This window comes from Xenopus tropicalis, chromosome 6 (genome assembly GCF_000004195.4).
Source record: "Xenopus tropicalis strain Nigerian chromosome 6, UCB_Xtro_10.0, whole genome shotgun sequence".
Taxonomy (NCBI): Eukaryota; Metazoa; Chordata; class Amphibia; order Anura; family Pipidae; genus Xenopus; species Xenopus tropicalis.
In genome coordinates, this window is record NC_030682.2 from 142,888,394 (window position 1) to 142,912,251 (window position 23,858).

Consider the following 23,858-nt stretch of genomic DNA (forward strand, 5'->3'; position numbering starts at 1 on the left):
TCTATTAACTGATGGGTTTTGAAAATAAACTAAAATTTTCCCGTGACAGTATTCCTTTAAATGTATTTGCTGTGGTTACAGCCCTGCTGTATATATTGAGACTCTCGCAGGCAAGGCCGCCTTCTCCATTTGCTTCTATGATATCTTTGTCTGCATCCGTGCTTCATTCATTCTAGACATGCCAGTAAGTAGGCACGGGGATCCATGTCGTAGATGAACTCCATCTTGAAGTCCGTTATTTCCCTTCCAACAAATTACAGTCAATAAATCAGTTTCTGTTTTTCAAACAAAGACATTGAAACAGAAGGGGAAGAAACTGTTAAATATTTGATATATGAAAGCGATATTAAACGGTCCGCATGAAAAAAAAGCTATTTCATTACCGAGGCAGTAACTTTCTATAAAAAAAAAAAAAAAAAAAGTTTTTTTGTGCCGTAGCCCAACAGCGATCATTTTCTTTTTATTCGATGAAATTGGAAAATAATGCCGTCAGCCGGTGCTATTTATTTCCCGGCGCCCGCGAGTGCAGGTGACTAACTCCTCCAGAGACCCGTGTTCTATTTGGTTACTCATGTTGTTCAGTTGAGATTTCTTGTTGCTTCCATCTGTTGTGATCTTAACAGTGTCTTGTTTGCCGGGTTGTGCAAAGGTCAGTGTTTTCCCAGCAAATGCAGTGACAACATAGTACATACAGCTCGTTTCCTCTTATTTTTGACCGTTTGTGATGCGGCCTTCATCCTAACCCCTCTGAAGGCAAGGACACAAACCTACTTTAGATCTAAACTGGTAGGTTCAGCTATAAATCTTTTTTGTTTTTAATTTTTCTTTTTCAAATAACTGAGAATAGTTACTTTTTCAATAAAGGGTCGCTGGCACAGTGGTACTTTTGGGGTATAGATACTGAGACAGTATTGGTTGCAGAATACCCGCTGTGTCCTCCATTCGTAACAAGACTTAAGGTGGCCATACACGTAGCATTTTCGACCATTGGTCACACGAAAGATTGTTCCCACCCTCCACTGGTGTTAAGGGCTGAATCGCCAGATATGGGGTAGAAACAATAGAAATTCTATCTCCTTCTGCCCTGACCGTAGATTTTTGCACCTCTAGTAAAATAGGCGTTCCTTGTCATTTTAAAGGTAAATATTCTTAAATAAACACCTTTTTTCCCACCAGCTCACCATTATTTATCTTTTTGGAAATGTCTATGTTGCCACAGGGTCTATACTATATTTTTTTTTCCCCCTGTTCATCCTAGCAAGTGTGTAGCATAGCTGCGTTTAAGCGCTGGGCCCTAGGATTATTTCTAGCCAAGGCAAAGTTCTCCCTATGTCTTCGAGGGTTTCCCCCAAGTACAATTTTAGTGCAGATGAGATAAGAAATAGCCAGAACTTTATTTCCTGCTTTCAGCTCTTTAACCTCTTCGTTAGTCAGGGACTTTAGGGGGAGCCATATGGGATATAACAGTTATGTCCCATATGCCCCCCCCCTCAAGTCACTGATTGGCTACTGACTGCTAACAGTTTATAGAGCTGTAAAGGAAGTAGTAGTGTTCTGGCTATTATGTAAGACATCTGCCTTTATAGATTACAGTTTTGCCTGACTATATTGAAAACATTTTTTTTATTTTGCTCATTTTTATTTTTACACTGAACTGCTCCTTTAAGCGTGCACTTCAGTTTAACCCTTCCGTAGCCTAATTTGCTTATGCAATTTCACATTCAATCTTTTAGGAAGGATTTGTGGTTTGGCCAAACCCAAATATAATTGGCTTGGTGCATCTCTACTTTACAGGCATCGACTAGTGACCCTGATTATCTATTTTATATTTATGTATTTGATCTGTATTTTATATTTATACAATTATCTTTCTGCTTTTTTAAAAAAATATATTTAAACTCCTTTTTAACCCAACAAGCCATTTTCATGTAATATACTCCCGACTGGAAACTCTGTGATAATTAATATATAAAGTCATTTCAGCGATATCTATTCATTAGCCTGGGACAGTAGGTCATAAAGCCTTTCCTGCCTGTAGAATTATTCCTTTCAATTAAGCAGAACACCTGAAGGCTACATCAGTCTTTTGATGCCTCTTCCCTTCTGCTTTCTAATGTTACCCAGAGAAGAGCATTGTATCCCTTTACACGTTCTATGTGCTAAGTAGCACTCCTCGCCTGATGGGTAATGGCGTGATATGGCTCTTTGCTCCGAGTGCTTTTCTTTGTGAGGCAGTTGATTAGGCCATGTTGTTTAGAGAATTATCCATTTTGGATAATGCTAAATAATCCAACGAGACACTGATGCTTGAATGCCGCCGGAGCTTAATCACCTGAATGAAAGGATATGTGAGGGGATTGTCTGCCATTGTTTTTGGCACAGATTCACATGCTGAGAAACAAGTGCAGGATGGGAGGGGGATTTTTTTTTTTTATCAAAGCCAATTACATGGTCCAAAATTTGTCTGCAGCCCAAAGGAAGTCTCACATCTCAACCTTCAGGATGAGAACATCCTTCTTCCGCTCCAGGACCCACCTGGGTAGCCAGGCCAACAGTTTTGAATCCACAGTGTAACTGATACAAAGTCATTAGACAGTGGGCCCCCCACCACCAGATGAACTCAAAGCAAAATATAAGGGCCTTACTGAAGAACAATAAGGTTTAAAAAAAATAGTGGACATATAGTAGACATATTGACCCAAAAGTGAATATGTTTATCTTGAAGTGGCCATAAATGCACTGATATTGGGATAAGCAAAGTTAATCAGTGCCTGTATGGTGGGAGACAAAGCGATATTGGCAAAAGCCTTGGATATTGGTCGTGAGGAGACCTTATCCACACACCCTGGTGCTCCGGTGGCAAGAAGCTTGTGCACAATGCTGGAGGGATCAGCACCGTCCCAAACGGCCACAAATAGGAAAAAGAGCAGTTACAAGCCCTTGCAAAATTTTATTGCGGAAGTGCAACATTTCGGGGCAGAAAATCCCCTAACTAAGCATACAGACCGGTGGAAGTAAAGGCTTTTTAAAAACACTTAATTTGCACAGTTAATTGACTAAGGCACGTTAGTGACTCAAAAGTGAATATAGCCAGAGCAGGTTAGGTCATACCATACAACAATGGAAAAATAGTGAAAAGATAATAAAAAAAAAAATAGTGAATAGTCCAAAATTTCCCAGCTGCAGAATACTTTGTAACTTTTTTACTGTCTAATGACTTTGTATCCATTACACTGTGGTTTCAAAACTGTTGGCCTGGCTGCCCTGGTCCTGGAACTGAAGAAGGACGTTCTCATCCTGAAGGTTGAGATGTGTGAGATTTTCTGTTTGTGAGACTTCCTGTTTGTTCTAGTACACGTGAAAGCCCAGGTTGCAGGTTAGTTAGGGTGAGATTTGGACCAAAGATTTATTTACTGCCCTGGATATTCTTGAAACTATGGCAGAACACTGGTAAGAAGAGGCGCTTCTCCTGTTTACACTGGAGAAGAGGCGCTTAAGGGGGGACATGATAACTATGTATAAATATATAAAGGGATCATATATTAACCTCTCTAATGCTTTATTTACCAGTAGGTCCTTCCAACGGACACGAGGGCACCCACTCCGTTTAGAAGAAGGGGCGCTTCCATTTAAATATTCGGAAAGGATTTTTTACAGTGAGAGCTGTGAAGTTGTGGGATTCCCTCCCCGAATCAGTCGTGCTGGCTGATACATTATATAGCTTTAAGAAGGGGCTGGGTGGGTATTTAGCAAGTGAGGAAATACAGGGATATGGGAGATAGCTCTTAGTACAAGTTGATCCAGGGACTGGTCCGATTGCCATCTTGGAGTCAGGAAGAGGCTTCAGATGGGGTTTTTGCCTTCCTCTGGATCAACTAGCAGGTAGGCAGGGTTTATATAGGCATTATGGTTGAACGTGATGGACATATGTCTTTTTTTCAACCTAACTTACTATGTCGATTCATCAAAGTATACTGATATCTGTATCCTTGTTATGAATGAAAAGTTAGACCTTCATCAGTGACTTCAACTTAAAATGTCCGTCTGCAAACTGCCGTTACCGGTTGGGCACTGTTCATTATCAGTAAGAAATAAAAATTACAGATCTACCACTGATAGGCAGACAGGTCAGGCTAATATCTCGGGCATTTTTCACTGAAAATAAGTGTAGAAGGAATCACTGTACTTTTCTAGGTTATCTAAGGTAAGCTGCTGCTGCTACCTTGTTGCTGGAAAAGTATGCTCCTTGGTATGCCGACTTGCTAAATAATAAATATATTACCATTAGCGCAAGACTTTAATGAGTTTAAGAGTGGGAAGAAGCAGTGTATTGACGTCAAAGACGGGATTGTTATGATTGAGATCCAAGGCAGCCCACTAGAAGACATCTCATTTTAATATTCTTGCTGTTGTATTTCTTTCTCGGCACAGTTGTAAGCAGCGAGACGTTTCTAGGGCATGTTAGCATTCATAGGAATTGATGGATTCCTACTGATATCACTTGGAATTGGCACGCGTATGTTCCATGTTTCACTTTCTTACTCTGTGCCTGACTTGCTCCTATCAGCAACTGACCAATGACAATCCAGTAAACAAACTCTTGTGCTTTTTTTTTTTTTTTCAAGTCCGGTATAGGAAAGTCCCTGCTTTTGTTTTTTTCTCAAGTCCGGTACAGAGCAGTCCCCTGCTTTATTTCACATCAGGACGGCCACTGGGCCTGTAGGTTTACAGGAGCTGTGATCAGAGCTCATTTCAGGGGAATAACATAAGAGGCTAAATACGAAGGCTTCTAATTAAAAAAAAAAAAAATAAAGTAGAGAATTAAAAAAGGGATCCCGTTCTCAGCCTGAAAACTATAGGCCTGTTAGTCTGACATCAGTAGTAGGAAAACTTTTGGAAGGGGTAATAAGGGATAGGGTACTTGAATACATTGCAGTTCACAATACTATTAGTTTGTGCCAGAATGGTTTTATGCGTAACAGATCTTGCCAGACTAATTTAGTTGCCTTTTATGAGGAGGTGAGTAGGAACCTTGATGCTGGAATGGCAGTTGATGTCATCTACTTGGACTTTGCTAAAGCGTTTGATACAGTACCTCACAGAAGGTTAATGATCAAATTAAGGAATATTGGCCTAGAACATAATATTTGTAATTGGATAGAGAACTGGCTGAAGGATAGAGTACAAAGAGTGGTTGTAAATGGAACATTTTCTAATTGGACCAGTGTGGTTAGTGGAGTACCGCAGGGGTCAGTCCTTGGGCCTTTGCTGTTTAACTTGTTTATTAATGACCTGGAGGTGGGCATAGACAGTATTGTTTCTATTTTTGCTGATGACACTAAATTGTGCAAAACTATAAGTTCCATGCAGGATGCTGCCGCTTTGCAGAGCGATTTGACAAAATTAGATAACTGGGCAGCAAACTGGAAAATGAGGTTCAATGTTGATAAGTGCAAAGTTATGCACTTTGGTAGAAATAATATAAACACAAACTATCTACTGAATGGTAGTGTGTTGGGGGTATCCTTAATGGAGAAGGATCTAGGGGTTTTTGTTGATAACAAGTTGTCTAATTCCAGGCAGTGTCATTCTGTGGCTACTAAAGCAAATAAAGTGCTGTCTTGTATAAAAAAGGGCATTGACTCAAGGGATGAGAACATAATTTTGCCCCTTTATAGGTCCCTGGTAAGGCCTCACCTTGAGTATGCAGTGCAGTTTTGGGCTCCAGTCCTTAAGAAGGATATTAATGAGCTGGAGAGAGTGCAGAGACGTGCAACTAAACTGGTTAAGGGGATGGAAGATTTAAACTATGAGGTTAGACTGTCGAGGTTGGGGTTGTTTTCTCTGGAAAAGAGGCGCTTGCGAGGGGACATGATTACTCTGTACAAGTACATTAGAGGGGATTATAGGCAGTTGGGGGATGTTCTTCTTTTTTCCCATAAAAACAATCAACGCACCAGAGGTCACCCCTTTAGATTAGAGGAAAGGAGCTTCCATTTGAAGCAGCGTAGGTGGTTTTTCACGGTGAGGGCAGTGAGGTTATGGAATGCCCTTCCTAGTGATGTGGTAATGGCAGATTCTGTTAATGCCTTTAAGAGGGGCCTGGATGAGTTCTTGATCAATCAGAATATCCAAGGCTATTGTGATACTAATATCTACAGTTAGTACTAGTGGTTGTATTTATAGTTTATGTATGTGAGTGTATAGATTGGTAGGTGTGGGTTAGATGTGCTGGATTTACTTGGATGGGTTGAACTTGATGGACACAGGTCTTTTTTCAACCCTATGTAACTATGTAACTATTATTAATGGGTTTCTATTGCAGATGCATTTCATTTGGTTACACACACGAGGATTATGATTTTTATACTTGCCCTTAAAGGAGAAGGAATGGTAAAAACTAAGTAAGCTTTATCAGAAAGGTCTATGTAACTACAGCCATAAGCACTCACAGAAACGCTGTACTGAGTCCTCTATCAAAAGAAACACAGGATTTCTTGTCTCATTTTTGGGAACATGTTTGTTGGTATTGGACTTCCTCTCTTTTAGGGCTTCAGGTTTGGGGCTTGAGTCTGCTCAGTTCTCTCCTCTCCCCCTCCCATAAGAATGCATAAGAACTCACTTTCCCCTCCCTTAGGAATGTGTGATCTGAGATTCCAACGGCAATAACTGCAGCAGGAAGCTACTAAGACCAAGCTAAAATGGCAGCTGCTATCAGAGGGAGCTTCTAGGGCTCTTTACTCTGGTATTGTAATGCTTTCTGCAGAATAAATAGGGTGTTCTAGGTGGCACTAATGTGGGGAATGTATTGGCAGTAAAATGCCAAAATGACTTTCCTTCTTCTTTAAAGTCACTTTTATGGTGTAGACAGTTCCACAACAAGAACATTTAAAAAGTCTCCACTAATGGCGCATTTGAAATAATTTAATAATTTCTTCTTCTGCACATTTTCAAACTGACCGTAGCATGCCGGCATTGAGACTGAAGGATGATTTGGAGAAAGACCTGAATGGAAAATAAAGTCCTAACTAATAAAAGAAAAAAATAATGACAATAGGTTATGGGTTTATGATCAGTGAGTTCCTGGGATGCTGGACTGCGCTAACCACAGGTGGCATTAAAGGAGAATCACATCTCAGGCCCTAAACTGTACCAGCAGGGACCATTTTGCTAAAATAAAGGCAGGTTTTCCACTGGCACTTTCTATAAGCCCAAGGCAGAACAGTGATAGCGGCATAAACATGGATCTCATCTCCGGTTCAGGCAGCTAAATCCTTCAGGAGATTTGTTGGGTACAGGTGTTATCTTGTTAACCTGTCTTTGGTGTCCCTGGTTTTCAGAGTGCATGACAAGGCTGTATAGAAAAATTACTTTATTTTTGCTTAAAATTAAGTTTTTGTGAAGCCCTCTGATATGTTCCGCACCAGTAGTGGTACCTCCCGCTCCGGCAGTGGTACCTCAGTAGTGGTACCTTCCGCACCAGTAGTGGTACCTCCCTCACCGGCAGTGGTACCTCCCGCACCAGTAGTTGTAACTGCCATACCTGCTCCCCGAGTTCTGTTTCAATACACAAACTGATGCAACTGCATATATTGACTTTATTGTCCTTAAGAAAGCTCTTTCAGAGGATTAATGTGTCTATTATCAAAATATTTTTCAGGTATATGTGGTTGCTGTGGGGCACTACGCCCGCGCTACAAACGCCTGGTGGATAACATCTTTCCTGAAGATCCCAGGGTAAGTTATATTGTTAATTCCAACCACCCCCCAAATTGTATATCCGTATCCATGTAGTGGCACCTCAGAAACACTAACTAACTATGTGAACTTGCTTGGTATGTGTTGGGAAAGGGGTAAAACCGGAGATGCATAGAGATTTAACCACACCCCTATTGGTGCATCATAGGCAAGTTGCGTTGGGCGCAGTGTAAGCACATTATGCTGGAATTATGGGCTAATTATATCTTAGTTGGGATCAAGTACAGGTACTGTTTTATTATTACAGAGAAAAGGGAATCATTTAACCATTAAATAAACCCAATAGGGCTGTTCTGCCCCAAGAAGGGGTAATTATATCTTAGTTGGGATCAAGTACAGGTACTGTTTTATTATTACAGAGAAAAGGGAATCATTTAACCATTAAATAAACCCAATAGGGCTGTTCTGCCCCAAGAAGGGGTAATTATATCTTAGTTGGGATCAAGTACAGGTACTGTTTTATTATTACAGAGAAAAGGGAATCATTTAACCATTAAATAAACCCAATAGGACTGTTCTGCCCCCAATAAGGGGTAATTATATCTTAGTTGGGATCAAATACAGGTACTGTTTTATTATTACAGAGAAAAGGGAATCATTTAACCATTAAATAAACCCAATAGGGCTGTTCTGCCCCCAATAAGGGGTGATTATATCTTAGTTGGGATCAAGTACAGGTACTGTTTTATTATTACAGAGAAAAGGGAATAATTTAACCATTAAATAAACCCAATAGGGCTGTTCTGCCCCCAATAAGGGGTAATTATATCTTAGTTGGGATCAAGTACAGGTACTGTTTTATTATTACAGAGAAAAGGGAATCATTTAACCATTAAATAAACCCAATAGGATTGTTCTGCCCCCAATAAGGGGTAATTATATCTTAGTTGGGATCAAGTACAGGTACTGTTTTATTATTATAGAGAAAAGGGAATCATTTAACCATTAAATAAACCCAATAGGGCTGTTCTGCCCCCAATAAGGGGTAATTATATCTTAGTTGGGATCAAGTACAGGTACTGTTTTATTATTAGAGAGAAAAAGGAAATCATTATAAGCAAATAATTCAATTGTCTATGGCAGATGGCCTTTCTTTAATTCTGGAACTTTCTTGATTATTGGTTTCCGGATAAGGGATCCCATACCTGTACATACATATACACACATACATACACCCCCCCTCTGCTACCCACACTGCTCTATTCTGACCCTTGCAGCTAATTGGTGACGGGCTTAGCATATTGTAAACCCAGTGGTTAGCAAGCCTGCCCTTCAGGTCGCACACATCCTATTTAGAAATCTCTGACAGAGCCATAGGAGCGGGTGTGTAAGCTGGGAAAGGTTCTAAAAAAAATCATTATCTTTTCTATACTAATTAGCTTGGTCAGCACCGAGCCGATCCTTAACCCCAGCCCTCAACTCGTTCTCTGGTGGCAAAGTGGCACGGTACCCGCCTACGTTAACACGCTACATATATGCCGTTTTTTTTTTTATTGAGATGTAGAAACCCCCCCCCCCCCAAGTCTACAAAATGTAAAAATGACCTTAGCACAGTTTTCGAATGAAGTAAAATGCCATCATCCCCACAATAAAACTTCGATTTGACACCAGTACGGCAGTGTGCATTGATCAGCAGAGCAAATTAATTCTGAAATGGTTGGTGGAGCTAATTTCCCTGGAGGCATTTAGCTTTAAGCAATAACAGAAGGTAACATCCTCCTCCACATTATGCATCTAAATTCCCTGCTCCAGCCTCATTTAGATGATTCTATTTTTTTTTATATAACTGCAGAACAGATTGCTGAACTAGAATGGGTAAATGTGCTCGCAGGATAAAAGTATAAGCAGCTTAAAGGAGCTGGGATGTATTATATTTGTTTTCCTTTTATGAAATGTGAATTTTATAGGGGTTTTTTCTAGTTATTGTGTGTGTTTTCTGTGCAGGAAAATACATGGCTTAAAACCGGTATAATAGATACCGGTCTGCATGATAGACTGGTACAGGTATGGGATCCCTTATCCGGAAACCCGTTATCCAGAAAGCTCCGAATTACGGAAAGGCCATTTCCCATAGACTCCATTTTAATCAAATAATTTAGAATTTTAAAACTGATTTACTTTTTCTCTGCAATAATTAAACAGTACCTGTACTTGATCCCAACTAAGATATAATTACCCCTTATTGGGGGCAGAACAGCCCTATTGGGTTTATTTAATGGTTAAATGATTCCCTTTTCTCTGTAATAATAAAACAGTACCTGTACTTGATCCCAACTAAGATATAATTACCCCTTATTGGGGGCAGAACAGCCCTATTGGGTTTATTTAATGGTTAAATGATTCCCTTTTCTCTGTAATAATAAAACAGTACCTGTACTTGATCCCAACTAAGATATAATTACCCCTTATTGGGGCAGAACAGCCCTATTGGGTTTATTTCATGGTTAAATGATTCCCTTTTCTCTGTAATAATAAAACAGTACCTGTACTTGATCCCAACTAAGATATAATTACCCCTTATTGGGGCAGAACAGCCCTATTGGGTTTATTTAATGGTTAAATGATTTTTAGCAGACTTAAGTTATGGAGATCCAAATTATGTAAAGATCCCTTATCCAGAAAACCCCAGGTCTCGAGCGTTCTGGATAACAGGTCCCATACCTGTATATGTGTGTGATATATATATATATATCAGTCCTGATGGTGTCTGCACTCCAAGGCTTTTAGTATTCTGTGGGGTGCACAGCCAAAATCTGAGTATTTAGCATGAAATAATCCATGGCCGGCACACCCTTAAAATTCAAAAAAAATTTTTATTGAAAACTCATTGTTTAAAAACCAACGTTTCGGTCCTCATTAGGACCTTTATCAAGGATAAAGGTCCTAATGAGGACCGAAACGTTGGTTTTTAAACAATGAGTTTTCAATAAAACATTTTTTTGAATTTTAAGGGTGTGCCGGCCATAATATATATATATATATATATATATATATATATATATATATATATATATATATACAGTGGAGGAAATAATTATTTGACCCCTCACTGATTTTGTAAGTTTGTCCAATGACAAAGAAATGAAAAGTCTCAGAACAGTATCATTTCAATGGTAGGTTTATTTTAACAGTGGCAGATAGCACATCAAAAGGAAAATCGAAAAAATAACTTTAAATAAAAGATAGCAACTGATTTGCATTTCATTGAGTGAAATAAGTTTTTGAACCCCTACCAACCATTAAGAGTTCTGGCTCCCACAGAGTGGTTAGACACTTCTACTCAATTAGTCAACCTCATTAAGGACACCTGTCTTAACTAGTCACCTGTGTAAAAGACACCTGTCCACAGAATCAATCAATCAAGCAGACTCCAAACTCTCCAACATGGGAAAGACCAAAGAGCTGTCCAAGGATGTCAGAGACAAAATTGTAGACCTGCACAAGGCTGGAATGGGCTACAAAACCATTAGCAAGAAGCTGGGAGAGAAGGTGACAACTGTTGGTGCGATTGTTCGAAAATGGAAGGAGCACAAAATGACCATCAATCGACCTCGCTCTGGGGCTCCACGCAAGATCTCACCTCGTGGGGTGTCAATGATTCTGAGAAAGGTGAAAAAGCATCCTAGAACTACACGGGAGGAGTTAGTTAATGACCTCAAATTAGCAGGGACCACAGTCACCAAGAAAACCATTGGAAACACATTACACCGCAATGGATTAAAATCCTGCAGGGCTCGCAAGGTCCCCCTGCTCAAGAAGGCACATGTGCAGGCCTGAAGTTTGCCAATGAACACCTGAATGATTCTGTGAGTGACTGGGAGAAGGTGCTGTGGTCTGATGAGACCAAAATAGAGCTCTTTGGCATTAACTCAACTCGCTGTGTTTGGAGGAAGAAAAATGCTGCCTATGACCCCCAAAACACCGTACCCACCGTCAAGCATGGGGGTGGAAACATTTTGCTTTGGGGGTGTTTTTCTGCTAAGGGCACAGGACAACTTATTCGCATTAACGGGAAAATGGACGGAGCCATGTATCGTGAAATCCTGAACGACAACCTCCTTCCCTCTGCCAGGAAACTGAAAATGGGTCGTGGATGGGTGTTCCAGCACGACAATGACCCAAAACATACAGCAAAGGCAACAAAGGAGTGGCTCAAGAAGAAGCACATTAAGGTCATGGAGTGGCCTAGTCAGTCTCCGGACCTTAATCCAATAGAAAACCTATGGAGGGAGCTCAAGCTCAGAGTTGCACAGAGACAGAAACCTTAGGGATTTAGAGATGATCTGCAAAGAGGAGTGGGACCAACATTCCTCCTAAAATGTGCGCAAACTTGCTCATCAATTACAAGAAACGTTTGGCCTCTGTGCTTGCAAACAAGGGTTTTTCCACTAAGTATTAAGTCTTTTTTTGTTAGAGGGTTCAAAAACTTATTTCACTCAATGAAATGCAAATCAGTTGCTATCTTTTATTTAAAGTTATTTTTTCGATTTTCCTTTTGATGTGCTATCTGCCACTGTTAAAATAAACCTACCATTGAAATGATACTGTTCTGAGACTTTTCATTTCTTTGTCATTGGACAAACTTACAAAATCAGTGAGGGGTCAAATAATTATTTCCTCCACTGTATATACAGAACCAAATGGAGCACACCCTAAAAGGGTCCAAACACCCAAGGTGCTGGCAAAAAAATTTTTTTACACAGACAGTGAGCCGCACACACAGGGACTTTGCAAAAAAAAAAATCACAAATTTATTAGAACAAAAAAAGTCCAGGACTTTTTTTGTTCTAATAAATTTGTGATTTTTTCTGTAATATATAATATTGGCATTATTTAACAAGTGTACTTTTTCTCACTTGATCCCACACCCAGAATGGCACAGAACAGGGGTGATATTGAAATGTCTAAGTGGTTTCTATGGTGGGAGATGTAACATCCTTATCGTGCTGTTTGTTATCCCATGTGGGTAATGTTGGTAGCAATAAAATCATCCTTTTCTGTTATTGACCTTTCTCTTGGTGGCAGTGTTTGGTCACAGCCGTGCTCTGAGCCCCTATGGAATCCTTAGCAAAGACTCGTTGTCACACACTGGCAGCTCAGGCAGGTACCCTGTTACACCCCCAACTTCCCCAGGCAGCAAACAACACAACATAAGGTGTGGGGGGGGGGGGGGTTAGTAAGCTGAATGTCTCCTTTACTGCTGTGGGTTTCACAAACAGAAAGGACAAAGAATGTTAACTCTCAAGGCCAACTAACTCGATTTGTCTGTCAATATTTTAGTCTGTCCTTATTGTAAATATATATATATTCCTTAGCAAAACTCTTTAGAGGAAATGGTCTTGTTCCTGATATGGTGGATAATTTAGGAACAATTACATATAATACAGTTAAATAAGCAAGCCATACTTCAGCCTTAATGTTTGATCATGTTTCCTCTGTTCCAAACCATTATTAGAAATCATCTATTTAGAAGTACCCACCTTGCATCCTTGTGCTGTAAATGATTACATAACTTTTCGGTGAGTTCTAATATCCTTATCATTTACAGTATGGGCACAGAACCCCTCAGTGACTGCTAATATCCTTATCATTTACAGTAGGGGGTACATTATCCCTTATAATACATGAGTGATACCCAGAGTTCCCTGTATAGGAATGCATTGGATGGGTCACATTAATCCACAACTGGGGGGTAAATCTCCCTTCTGCTCCTGAGTAGGGTTCCGATGAGACACTCCATGCCTGCTCTGTCCTATAAAAACTATTAAATAGCATTAAAAAACAAAAATCCTCAGCTCCCCAGAGCAAACAGAAAATTATTCTCATCAATCCTCAGTACAGCCAAACACATTATAGCCAAGACCCGGCTTATCTCTATTGTGTATCTGAGGGAGAAACAAAAATTGCCCTGGATTTGTAAGCGGGGTTTGAATTTAATTTGCATTTTTGCTGCTTTTTATTGTGTTTTCTGAAAGATAGCTTTCTCTGTCTTCTGATAAACAAACAAAATATGTACTTTTCAAGCACCCCCGAGATATTTAGAAAAATGTTTAGTTCATTCATTGTACAGGTATGGGACCTGTTATCAAGAACGCTCGGGACCTGGGGTTTTCCAGATAAGGGATCTTTCCATAATTTGGATCTCCATAACTTAAGTCTACTAAAAACCATTTAAAGATTGAATAAACCCAATAGGATTGTTTTGCCTCCAGTAAGGGGTAATTATATCTTAGTTGGGATCAAGTACAGGTACTGTTTTATTATTACAGAGAAAAGGGAATCATTTAACCATTAAATAAACCCAATAGGGCTGTTCTGCCCCCAATAAGGGGTAATTATATCTTAGTTGGGATCAAGTACAGGTACTGTTTTATTATTACAGAGAAAAGGGAATCTTTTAACCATGAAATAAACCCAATAGGGCTGTTCTGCCCCAATAAGGGGTAATTATATCTTAGTTGGGATCAAGTACAGGTACTGTTTTATTATTACAGAGAAAAGGGAATCATTTAACCATTAAATAAACCCAATAGGGCTGTTCTGCCCCCAATAAGGGGTAATTATATCTTAGTTGGGATCAAGTACAGGTACTGTTTTATTATTACAGAGAAAAGGGAATCTTTTAACCATGAAATAAACCCAATAGGGCTGTTCTGCCCCAATAAGGGGTAATTATACCTTAGTTGGGATCAAGTACAGGTACTGTTTTATTATTACAGAGAAAAGGGAATCATTTAACCATTAAATAAACCCAATAGGGCTGTTCTGCCCCCAATAAGGGGTAATTATATCTTAGTTGGGATCAAGTACAGGTACTGTTTTATTATTACAGAGAAAAGGGAATCATTTAACCATGAAATAAACCCAATAGGACTGTTCTGCCCCCAATAAGGGGTAATTATATCTTAGTTGGGATCAAGTACAGGTACTGTTTTATTATAACAAAGAAAAGGGAAATCATTTTTAAAAATTTGAATTATTTGCTTATAATGGAGTCTATGGGAGATGGCCTTTCTCTAATTCTTAACTTTCTGGATAATGGGTTTCTGGATAAGTGGTCCCATACCTGTACTAGAAATTGAGGACAAGTGGAAGATTTACTAGCATCTGTGTAATGTCCAAAGCCCCCCATCTCTATTAGAGAGTTGCCCCCCTTTGATACTGTAGCACTGCATGTCAAACACTGATATCTGTGTGGAGCCCCTGAAGGATTAGTCTCCCTGTTCCACAGGTTGTCCATTTATTTTTTTTGGTAAGTATTAAAGGAGAACTAAACCTCAACAAAGAATATTGTTAGGGTAAGGGTGCACAAGCAGGTAGAGAGAAGCCAATGCACTCCCATCCCATCTTTGCACTGACCATTGCACACCATTTGCCTTAGCTTCTCAGAGCCCACTGAGCACGTGCAGTGCCACTGACACACAAAAGTTGGTCTAATGCTCCAAAGCTGCCGGGGGCAACTTTAAGAGGCCTGGGTCATTACTGTTATAGGGCTGCTGAGCGTCTGGGCTGATACACAATTTCTTCTCCTATTTCCATTCTTTATTGACTGCCATGACATAATGTAAGAGTGTTTTTCCATTCTGTTACAGGATGGACTTGTCAAAGCGGATATGGAAAAGCTTACCTTCTATGCAGTTTCTGCCCCAGAAAAACTGGATCGGATCGGCGCCTACCTTGCTGAAAGATTGAGCAGAGATGTTATGAGGCACCGCTATGGGTTAGTGGAAAATTATTTTACTCTTTAGACTCCTTTCTGCTGCTGGACGTTGGCTTCCTCTGTCGACTAAGCAAATTCCATCACTATTTTATCCCACTTGGTGATTTACTCCCCTATTTATGCACTTACATTAACCCTTCTGCTAGTGTTTCCTCTTCTTCATAGAGTGCAAGCTTGTTGGGTAGGGATCTCTTTTCTGCTGTTCTGATAACCATCCCATAGTTAGCCATGTTGAACATATATATAGGTTTATAACCATCCCGTAGATAGCCATGCTGAGCATATATATAGGTTTATAACCATCCCATAGTTAGCCATGTTGAACATATATATAGGTTTATAACCATCCCGTAGATAGCCATGCTGAGCATATATATAGGTTTATAACCATCCCGTAGACAGCCATGCTGAGCATATATATAGGTTTATAACCATCCCGTAGACAGCCATGCTGAGCATATATATAGGTTTATAACCATCCCATAGTTAGCCATGTTGAACATATATATAGGTTTATAACCATCCCGTAGATAGCCATGCTGAGCATATATATAGGTTTATAACCATCCCATAGATAGCCATGTTGAACATATATATAGGTTTATAACCATCCCGTAGATAGCCATGCTGAGCATATATATAGGTTTATAACCATCCCGTAGATAGCCATGCTGAGCATATATATAGGTTTATAACCATCCCATAGATAGCCATGCTGAGCATATATATAGGTTTATAACCATCCCATAGATAGCCATGCTGAGCATATATATAGGTTTATAACATCCCATAGATAGCCATGCTGAGCATATATATAGGTTTATAACCATCCCATAGACAGCCATGCTGAGCATATATATAGGTTTATAACATCCCATAGATAGCCATGCTGAGCATATATATAGGTTTATAACCATCCCGTAGACAGCCATGCTGAGCATATATATAGGTTTATAACCATCCCATAGATAGCCATGCTGAGCATATATATAGGTTTATAACCATCCCATAGATAGCCATGCTGAGCATATATATAGGTTTATAACATCCCATAGATAGCCATGCTGAGCATATATATAGGTTTATAACCATCCCATAGACAGCCATGCTGAGCATATATATAGGTTTATAACATCCCATAGATAGCCATGCTGAGCATATATATAGGTTTATAACCATCCCATAGATAGCCATGCTGAGCATATATATAGGTTTATAACCATCCCATAGATAACCATGCTGAGCATATATATAGGTTTATAACCATCTCATAGATAGCCATGCTGAGCATATATATAGGTTTATTCTCCCCCTTTGAAAGGGTTGTTCACTTTCAATGTCCAAATTTTATTAAACCACCAACAATGCTCTCAGCGTGTTAGAAAATCCATTTTCCATAAAAAGTACCACTGGCCACTGTAAAAGCTACTTTTTATACCTGTTAAAGGAGACATATCATATGAAAATTAAGAATGTACCAGGGAATTGTACTTCTCTAAATATAGAAGGATTATGCTTAAAAAGTTGTGTTTTTTTTACTGATTTATTGAGAAATTCCACCAAACCCCACTAGTCCCGCCCATCTGTTCCACTTCCTGCTGGCTGAATTCTCTGGATTTGCATTGGGGCCGGCGGCTCTCAGTACAGGCACTGTAGGATAGGAACCAATAAGCAGCCAGGCTGACCTGATAGGGAACTGGAGCCTGTCTTTGCTTGTGTGAGTGCAGGGCTGTGATTGGCTCTCCCCCTCCTACTGTGCTTCTGACAGGGACCGTTAGGACACACCCACCCTTCATTTGAAACAGGGACAGAGAACTGACAGGATCTATAGGGAGCTCCAATAAGGGGGCCATTTTTACAGATAGGATTATTGTTTAGCACCATATATTTATTCATAATTGCCTACAAATACAGGGGTTTTCCCATTTATCCAATATGTCTCCTATAAATCAGTCCTTCTCCTGCCTCTCTGATCAGTTTTCAGAAGGGATGGGAATGGCCAATTTTGAACCTGGCACGCTGAGAACTTCCTGTATGCTTAAATCATCATGGCTTCGCCCTTCCTTTTTTCCTATTGGACCAATGAATTCATTGGTTGCTTCTGCACTCTAACCTGTTGCATAAATTGAAAAGTCATTGGTTAACGTCTCCCTTGCAATCGTATAGGCAAACCAACTCACTAATGTAACATACTGTTATGTTAGATTTGCAGCACAGGAAGCAGTGTCAGACTGACAAGGGGCCCAGCCAATAGATGTTAAGTCTGCTGCCAGTAGTATGTGTGACATCATATAAAGAAGTAAATAACTGTAGTGTTTTTAGTGGTCACTGACCCCCGCCAACGCCAGCACAGGGTCTGTGTAGAAGTGAACGATCAGCAGAGGGTGAATATCTCCTCAGTTGCACATTATTTGGTAACTATGTATATGGCAATGATTGTACAAAGGTGGGCAAGCCCTTCTAAGAAGAGTGGGGCTTATCCCTTTGGTGATTAATGCAGTATCTCTCATAGACTATTTTGTCTATTGTATTTAGGAATGTGTTCATTGCGATGGAAGCGCTGGACCAGCTCCTCATGGCGTGCCATTCCCAGAGCATCAAGCCCTTTGTCGAGAGCTTCCTCCACATGGTGGCAAAGCTGCTGGAGTCGGGGGAGCCCAAACTACAGATATACGGAACAAATTCTGTAAGAAATCACACGGGTCCAGTCCGATGTGGCTAGTGGGGGGGTACTGGGAGTTGTAGTTAGACATTCTCAGCACAAGTGTAGATTTTCACATGACAAACAAGTGTAAGTTTGTCACGTGACACACACGTGTAGATTTAGTCACATGACTCTGGTGACATCACTAAGCACTGTTTTATTCTACAGGTATTTTAAAAATACATTATGTGTTTTGGAAGTGTTTTTAGGACTTGTTGGAAATGTAATGTTATACAGTTTTAACCCCTTGTACGGATGCAGAATTAATAAGTAAAAAAGCGCTTATAAGAAGTTTAAGATTAACTCTTTAATTAGATATTCAAAAACTGCACATCATCCGTATTGTTTAGGAATGCACTGAATCCAGGATTTGGTTTGGTATTCAGCCTTTTTTGACAGGGTTTGGATTCAGCCGGTCCTGGACGAACCAAATCCTAATTAGTTCGGCGCGCAGAGTTAATTAGGATTCGGTTCGGTATTCGCCGAAGTCCATGGGAGATGACCTTTCCGTAATTTGGAACTTTCTGGATAATAGGTTTCCGGATAAGGGGTCCGATACCTGTACTTGGAAATATTATTTTGGAATATACTGTTTTGTATTGCCATAGGAACTTCTACCTATATCTATGTGGTTTACTACATATAATGTGATAATTGAATCTTTTATATTATCACAAGCACAGGGTGGGCTTTTTTTTGTACTTCGCTTGTAAGGGTGTAAAGGGTTAACTGACGCCCCCTTGCCCAGCTGCTGCACGGCTTTCCCCTCACCCAGTGGGGTCGGGGCTGCGTGGGATTTCTCTGCCGAGCAGTGAGCACCGTCTCCGGCGCCGTGGCCCCAGCGTAAGCGCGTAAGATATTCTAATCTTGCAAAAGTAGGTCAAGAATGTTATCCTCTTGGCAACTGCAGTTATTTGATGTTATCTCTTTAATCGCTCCCTGTGCTATTTTTAAGTCTCCGTTTCTCTCTTAATAAGCAGAATTGAGGCATTTACAGCAGGTACAGAGGCATTAGAGCTGGGAAACAAATAAATGTTATTTTAGTAAAGCTGCCGCCGTATTTAATAAGGCAAGTTGTTTGCATTGCCTGCCCCTGACTGGGGGGGTGTACACTTGCATTATTCATGCACTGTTGCTGCAAAATTTCTGGAGCGTGAAAAGTAGTATGTAAAAGTGTAACCTCTTTGGTTCCCATCAGTATTTACCTACAGTCAGAAGATGTGGCTACCTGCTTATGGGCTTGCACAGTGCCAGTCAAAATCAGGGTACATAAAAATTTCTCTGTACAGGCTATGGGCAAACTTAGGGGGCTGTTCCTGCTGAATTGTGCTTAGTGCAGGGGAATCCCTATGCTGCCATAGTTTCATGGTATCTCTCTACAGGCTATGAGCAAACTTCGGGGGCTGTTCCTGCTGAATTGTGCTTAGTACAGAGGAATTCCCTTGCTGCCATAGTTTTATAGTATCTCTCTGTACAGGCTATGAGCAAACTTAGGGGGCTGTTCCTGCTGAATTTTGCTTATACAGGGGAATCCCTATGCTGCCATAGTTTATGGTATCTCTCTGTACAGGCTATGAGCAAACTTAGGGGGCTGTTCCTGCTGAATTGTGCTTAGTACAGGGGAATCCCTATGCTGCCATAGTTTTATGGTATCTCTCTGTACAGGCTATGAGCAAACTTAGGGGGCTGTTCCTGCTGAATTTTGCTTATACAGGGGAATCCCTATGCTGCCATAGTTTATGGTATCTCTCTGTACAGGCTATGAGCAAACTTAGGGGGCTGTTCCTGCTGAATTGTGCTTAGTACAGGGGAATCCCTATGCTGCCATAGTTTTTTTGGTATCTCTCTGTACAGGCTATGAGAAAACTTAGGGGGCTGGTCCTGCTGAATTGGGCTTAGTACAGGGGAATCCCTATGTGCCATAGTTTTATGGTATCTCTCTGTACAGGCTAGGAGCAAACTTAGGGGCTGTTCCTGCTGAATTGTGCTTAGTACAGGAGAATCCCTATGCCGCCATAGTTTTATGGTATCTCTCTGTACAGGCTATGAGCAAACTTAGGGGGCTGTTCCTGCTGAATTGGGCTTAGTACAGGGGAAACCCTATGCTGCCATAGTTTTATGGTATCTCTCTGTACAGGCTATGAGCAAACTTAGGGGGCTGTTCCTGCTGAATTGTGCTTAGTATCCTAGAGGGACAAGCTGTTTAGACAGGGTTAAAACTAAAAGCTGATCCACTATCACCAAAGCAAAGAATAAAGCATACATGTAGCTCTCCATACTAAATCGGTAGAGAAAGTAAAAACTGTAAAGGAGCGGGGATAAGAACATGACTGTAGGCACAGGTTGGTGTCCAATAATTTCACTTGCCCATAGACGGCATATAAACCAGTAAAGCAAAAACAAATGGGGCAATTGCTCAAGGTGTTTGGAAATTAGCTTTTGTATCTCTGGTAACCCTGCTGCTTCTAACCGACCCCCATAGAGTAAACGAATCGTGAAAGATCTTTTTTCCTTCCGCCCCCCATTCCAGTTTAAAATGCTAACAACAATTTCTTGTTTTACAGTTTGTCAAATTCGCCAACATTGAAGAAGACACCCCTTCCTACCACAGGCGATACGACTTCTTTGTTTCCCGATTCAGCGCTATGTGCCATTCGTGTCACAATGATCCCGAAGTCCGAAAAGAGTAAGGCCGAGCCCCTGCGTGTAGTACATCTCTATCTCTCGGATGTCTAACATAATAGCCAGAACACTACTTCCTGCTTTCAGCTCTCTAAGCTGTTAGCAGTCAGTAGCTAATCAGTGACTTGAGGGGGGGGGCCATATGGGACATAACTGTTCAGTTAGTTTGTGAGCACGCAAGTCAGATTCAGATGCAAACTAACTGAACAGTTATGTCCCATATGGTTAGTGGAGGATAAACAATTATTAGTTAATTTAATGTTTACATGTTTTTTTTATTAGAAGGAGAGGTACAATCAGTGATTGTAATCACATATCTGATACCCTGGGCCGGTGCTCCTGTTAGCAGAAAACTGCACCAGCCCGGGGTAGCCGCAAGCGAGAGCCAAATTACAGAACGATCCCTTATTCAAAAAAACTCCAGTTCCTGAGCATTGTGGAAAACGGGCCCCTGTATAAGAGTATAGGAGCCTGCGCTTATATGTCACAGCTTTCCTTTTGATGCAGTTTGCTCATTTTCTCCAGTTATGACTACAACACGTGCACTTTGCATACCTTCTGGTTCTGACCCAAATGTATCTGTGTCTTTCCAATGCCGTTCCAGGATTAGGATCGCGGGTATTCGGGGCATCCAAGGTGTCGTACGCAAGACTGTGAACGACGAGCTGCGCGCAACTATATGGGAACCTCAGCATATGGACAAGATTGTCCCCTCTCTGCTGTTTAACATGCAGAAAATAGAAGACACTGATAGGTGAGTGAAAGTAAATTCTTGTCCTGGCAGTGGTTATAGGGCTCTCTAAAGGAAGACTAAAGCATAATGAATTTGTCCAGAAATGCTTCCTTGTGTTTTGGGTTCTGTACCAGTTCCCCTAAAGATGCCCCAGTAGCCCCCCATCTTCTTTTCTGCTGATTGACTACACATGCTTTGGGCTGCTGTCACTTACCTGAGCTTTAGGGACCCAATCACTACATACTGTATATATGTTTGTGTATAATAGGAATAAGAGTAAGAGTGTGCCATAGACACAACTTTCTTAGTTATCTGATTGGTTATCCTTCAGGCTGAACTGTTGGGTGTTGTGTTATATGGCATTGTCCTGTTTGTTGAGACAAATCTGTGTCTGTGTGTGTGTGTATATAGGCCAACACTGGGTCAGTGGCCTGGAGCAGCTCCTCTCTCTCTTTTGCCCTGCCCAACCCACAAGGTACCATACATACATGGTTTGACTGTGGGGTGCAGGGCCCACCGGGGCCTTCCCCCCGCAGAGACCCCCAACACCCTCCTATGGCGGATCGTGGGAATGCCCTTGGGGGGATCCGATCTGGACCTTGGCGGCCCAGTCCGACGCTGCATACATGATCAGACTAACGTGCAAAAAGCACACAATTTCCCTGTGATCTTGTTTTGTGTTGTAGCTGTCTATAATGGGTCTTGCTATCCAATCAGGATGCTCACTTATAGGATAAAAAAAAATTCTATGTTTGTTGCAGACCACTCCCCCCCTCCCCCCCACACACAGGCCATCGGCATCTGCCAATTCAATTCATTATTACTTTCTGTGTTGCCCACTTAATGAGCACTGAGCGGTGGGGGGCTCTGGGAGATGGTTAGTCATACTATTCCGACTTCTGTTGAAGAACAGTATCTATGTTTGATAACCAGCTAGAGCCCTGTTCCTACACACACAGTTACTAACTCGGAGCCTTTTTTTTTCTTATTCTTCCATTTCGGGGTCTCTAATGATTTGGGGCTGTTGCATTATTTAAGTCTTTTTGTGCTCTGCCAAACAACCAATCAAAAGTGTTTGTTAATGTGGTGGTTCACCTTTAAATGAACTTTTAATATGTTTCCATTCTAAACAACTTTTCAATTGGCCTTCATTTTTTATTTATTATAGTTTATTAATTATTTGCCTTCATCTTCTGATTCTTTCCATCGGCCAAAAAACTATTGCTCTCTGAGGCTGAATGTTATTGTTACTTTTTTATTACTTATCTTTCTATTCATGCTTCTGTCTCTCATTCAAATCGCTCCCTGGTTGCTAAGGTAACTTGGACCCTAGCAACCAAATAGCTGCTGAAACTACAAATAAATAGCTGCTAAAAACTACAAATAATAAAATACATCTCTACATCATACTAAAAGTTAACTTTCACCAAACAAAGTAAATAAAATAAAAATCTGACTTTTCTCTTACAATTGCAGGGCTGAATATTTCTACTAAAGTTTGGAACATTTGAATTAAATTGGAATTACCAATACTAGTAAATCCCAGGGAGCATTGTCATTAGGGGGACAATCCAAAAAAGCGAACACCTAGAATACAGACTAAAACAATATAATACAATACTATGCAAATACAATATCTTATTAGATATGAATTTAAAAACCTCTTTCATTGCTGATTGGTTGTAGTGGGAGAGTTTGGGGGTGGGGGGAAGGATGGATAATACTGAAGATCTAAGCGATACCAAAGAGGTTGGGGCTTCCAATGTAGTAGCCAATTATCTTTAATTAAAAAAAGCTGCCTTTCTTTACAGTCGAATTGGCCCTCCAGCATCTCCAACGGCTGGGGATAAAGAAGAGAACCCGAGCATTTTGGCTGAAAACTGTTTCCGGGAGCTTCTGGGAAGGGCGGCGTATGGAAACATGAATAACGCTGTGAGGCCGGTCTTTGCGTAAGTCGCCTTTCTTCCGTCTCCTTTTCTTCCCACAAAGGTTTTAAGGAGGCCATACATGGGCAGATAGCTGCTGGTTCCAGTCCTTTGCTTGTGTATGGGGACCCCTGACGGGCCTACGTGACCGATATCTGGCTTAAAATTGTTTAGATCTTTATTGGGCAGGTTCTGATTTTCCATCGGATGGGGGACCGCATCAGCTTGTTGATGTTGGCGCCTATACCCGCCATTGTAATTCGATTGTTTGGCCCTCTGCTACATATATTCTGATCTCCTCTCGTTCAAACCACTGTCTGGTTGCTAAGGTAAATA

At 40.7% G+C, this 23,858-nt stretch overlaps 1 protein-coding gene across 1 annotated transcript in view; it reads left to right on the plus strand.

Annotated features, from left to right (window-relative positions):
* The window catches only part of efr3a (EFR3 homolog A), a 96,870-nt gene that overhangs the window by 23,587 nt on the left and 49,425 nt on the right, over window positions 1-23,858 (plus strand). Inside the window, exons 2-7 of the mRNA XM_031903528.1 lie at window positions 7,661-7,737; window positions 15,351-15,478; window positions 18,014-18,164; window positions 20,747-20,868; window positions 21,469-21,618; window positions 23,409-23,546. Of these exons, the coding sequence (XP_031759388.1) occupies window positions 7,661-7,737; window positions 15,351-15,478; window positions 18,014-18,164; window positions 20,747-20,868; window positions 21,469-21,618; window positions 23,409-23,546 (766 nt within the window). The remainder of the gene's footprint in view (window positions 1-7,660; window positions 7,738-15,350; window positions 15,479-18,013; window positions 18,165-20,746; window positions 20,869-21,468; window positions 21,619-23,408; window positions 23,547-23,858) is intronic.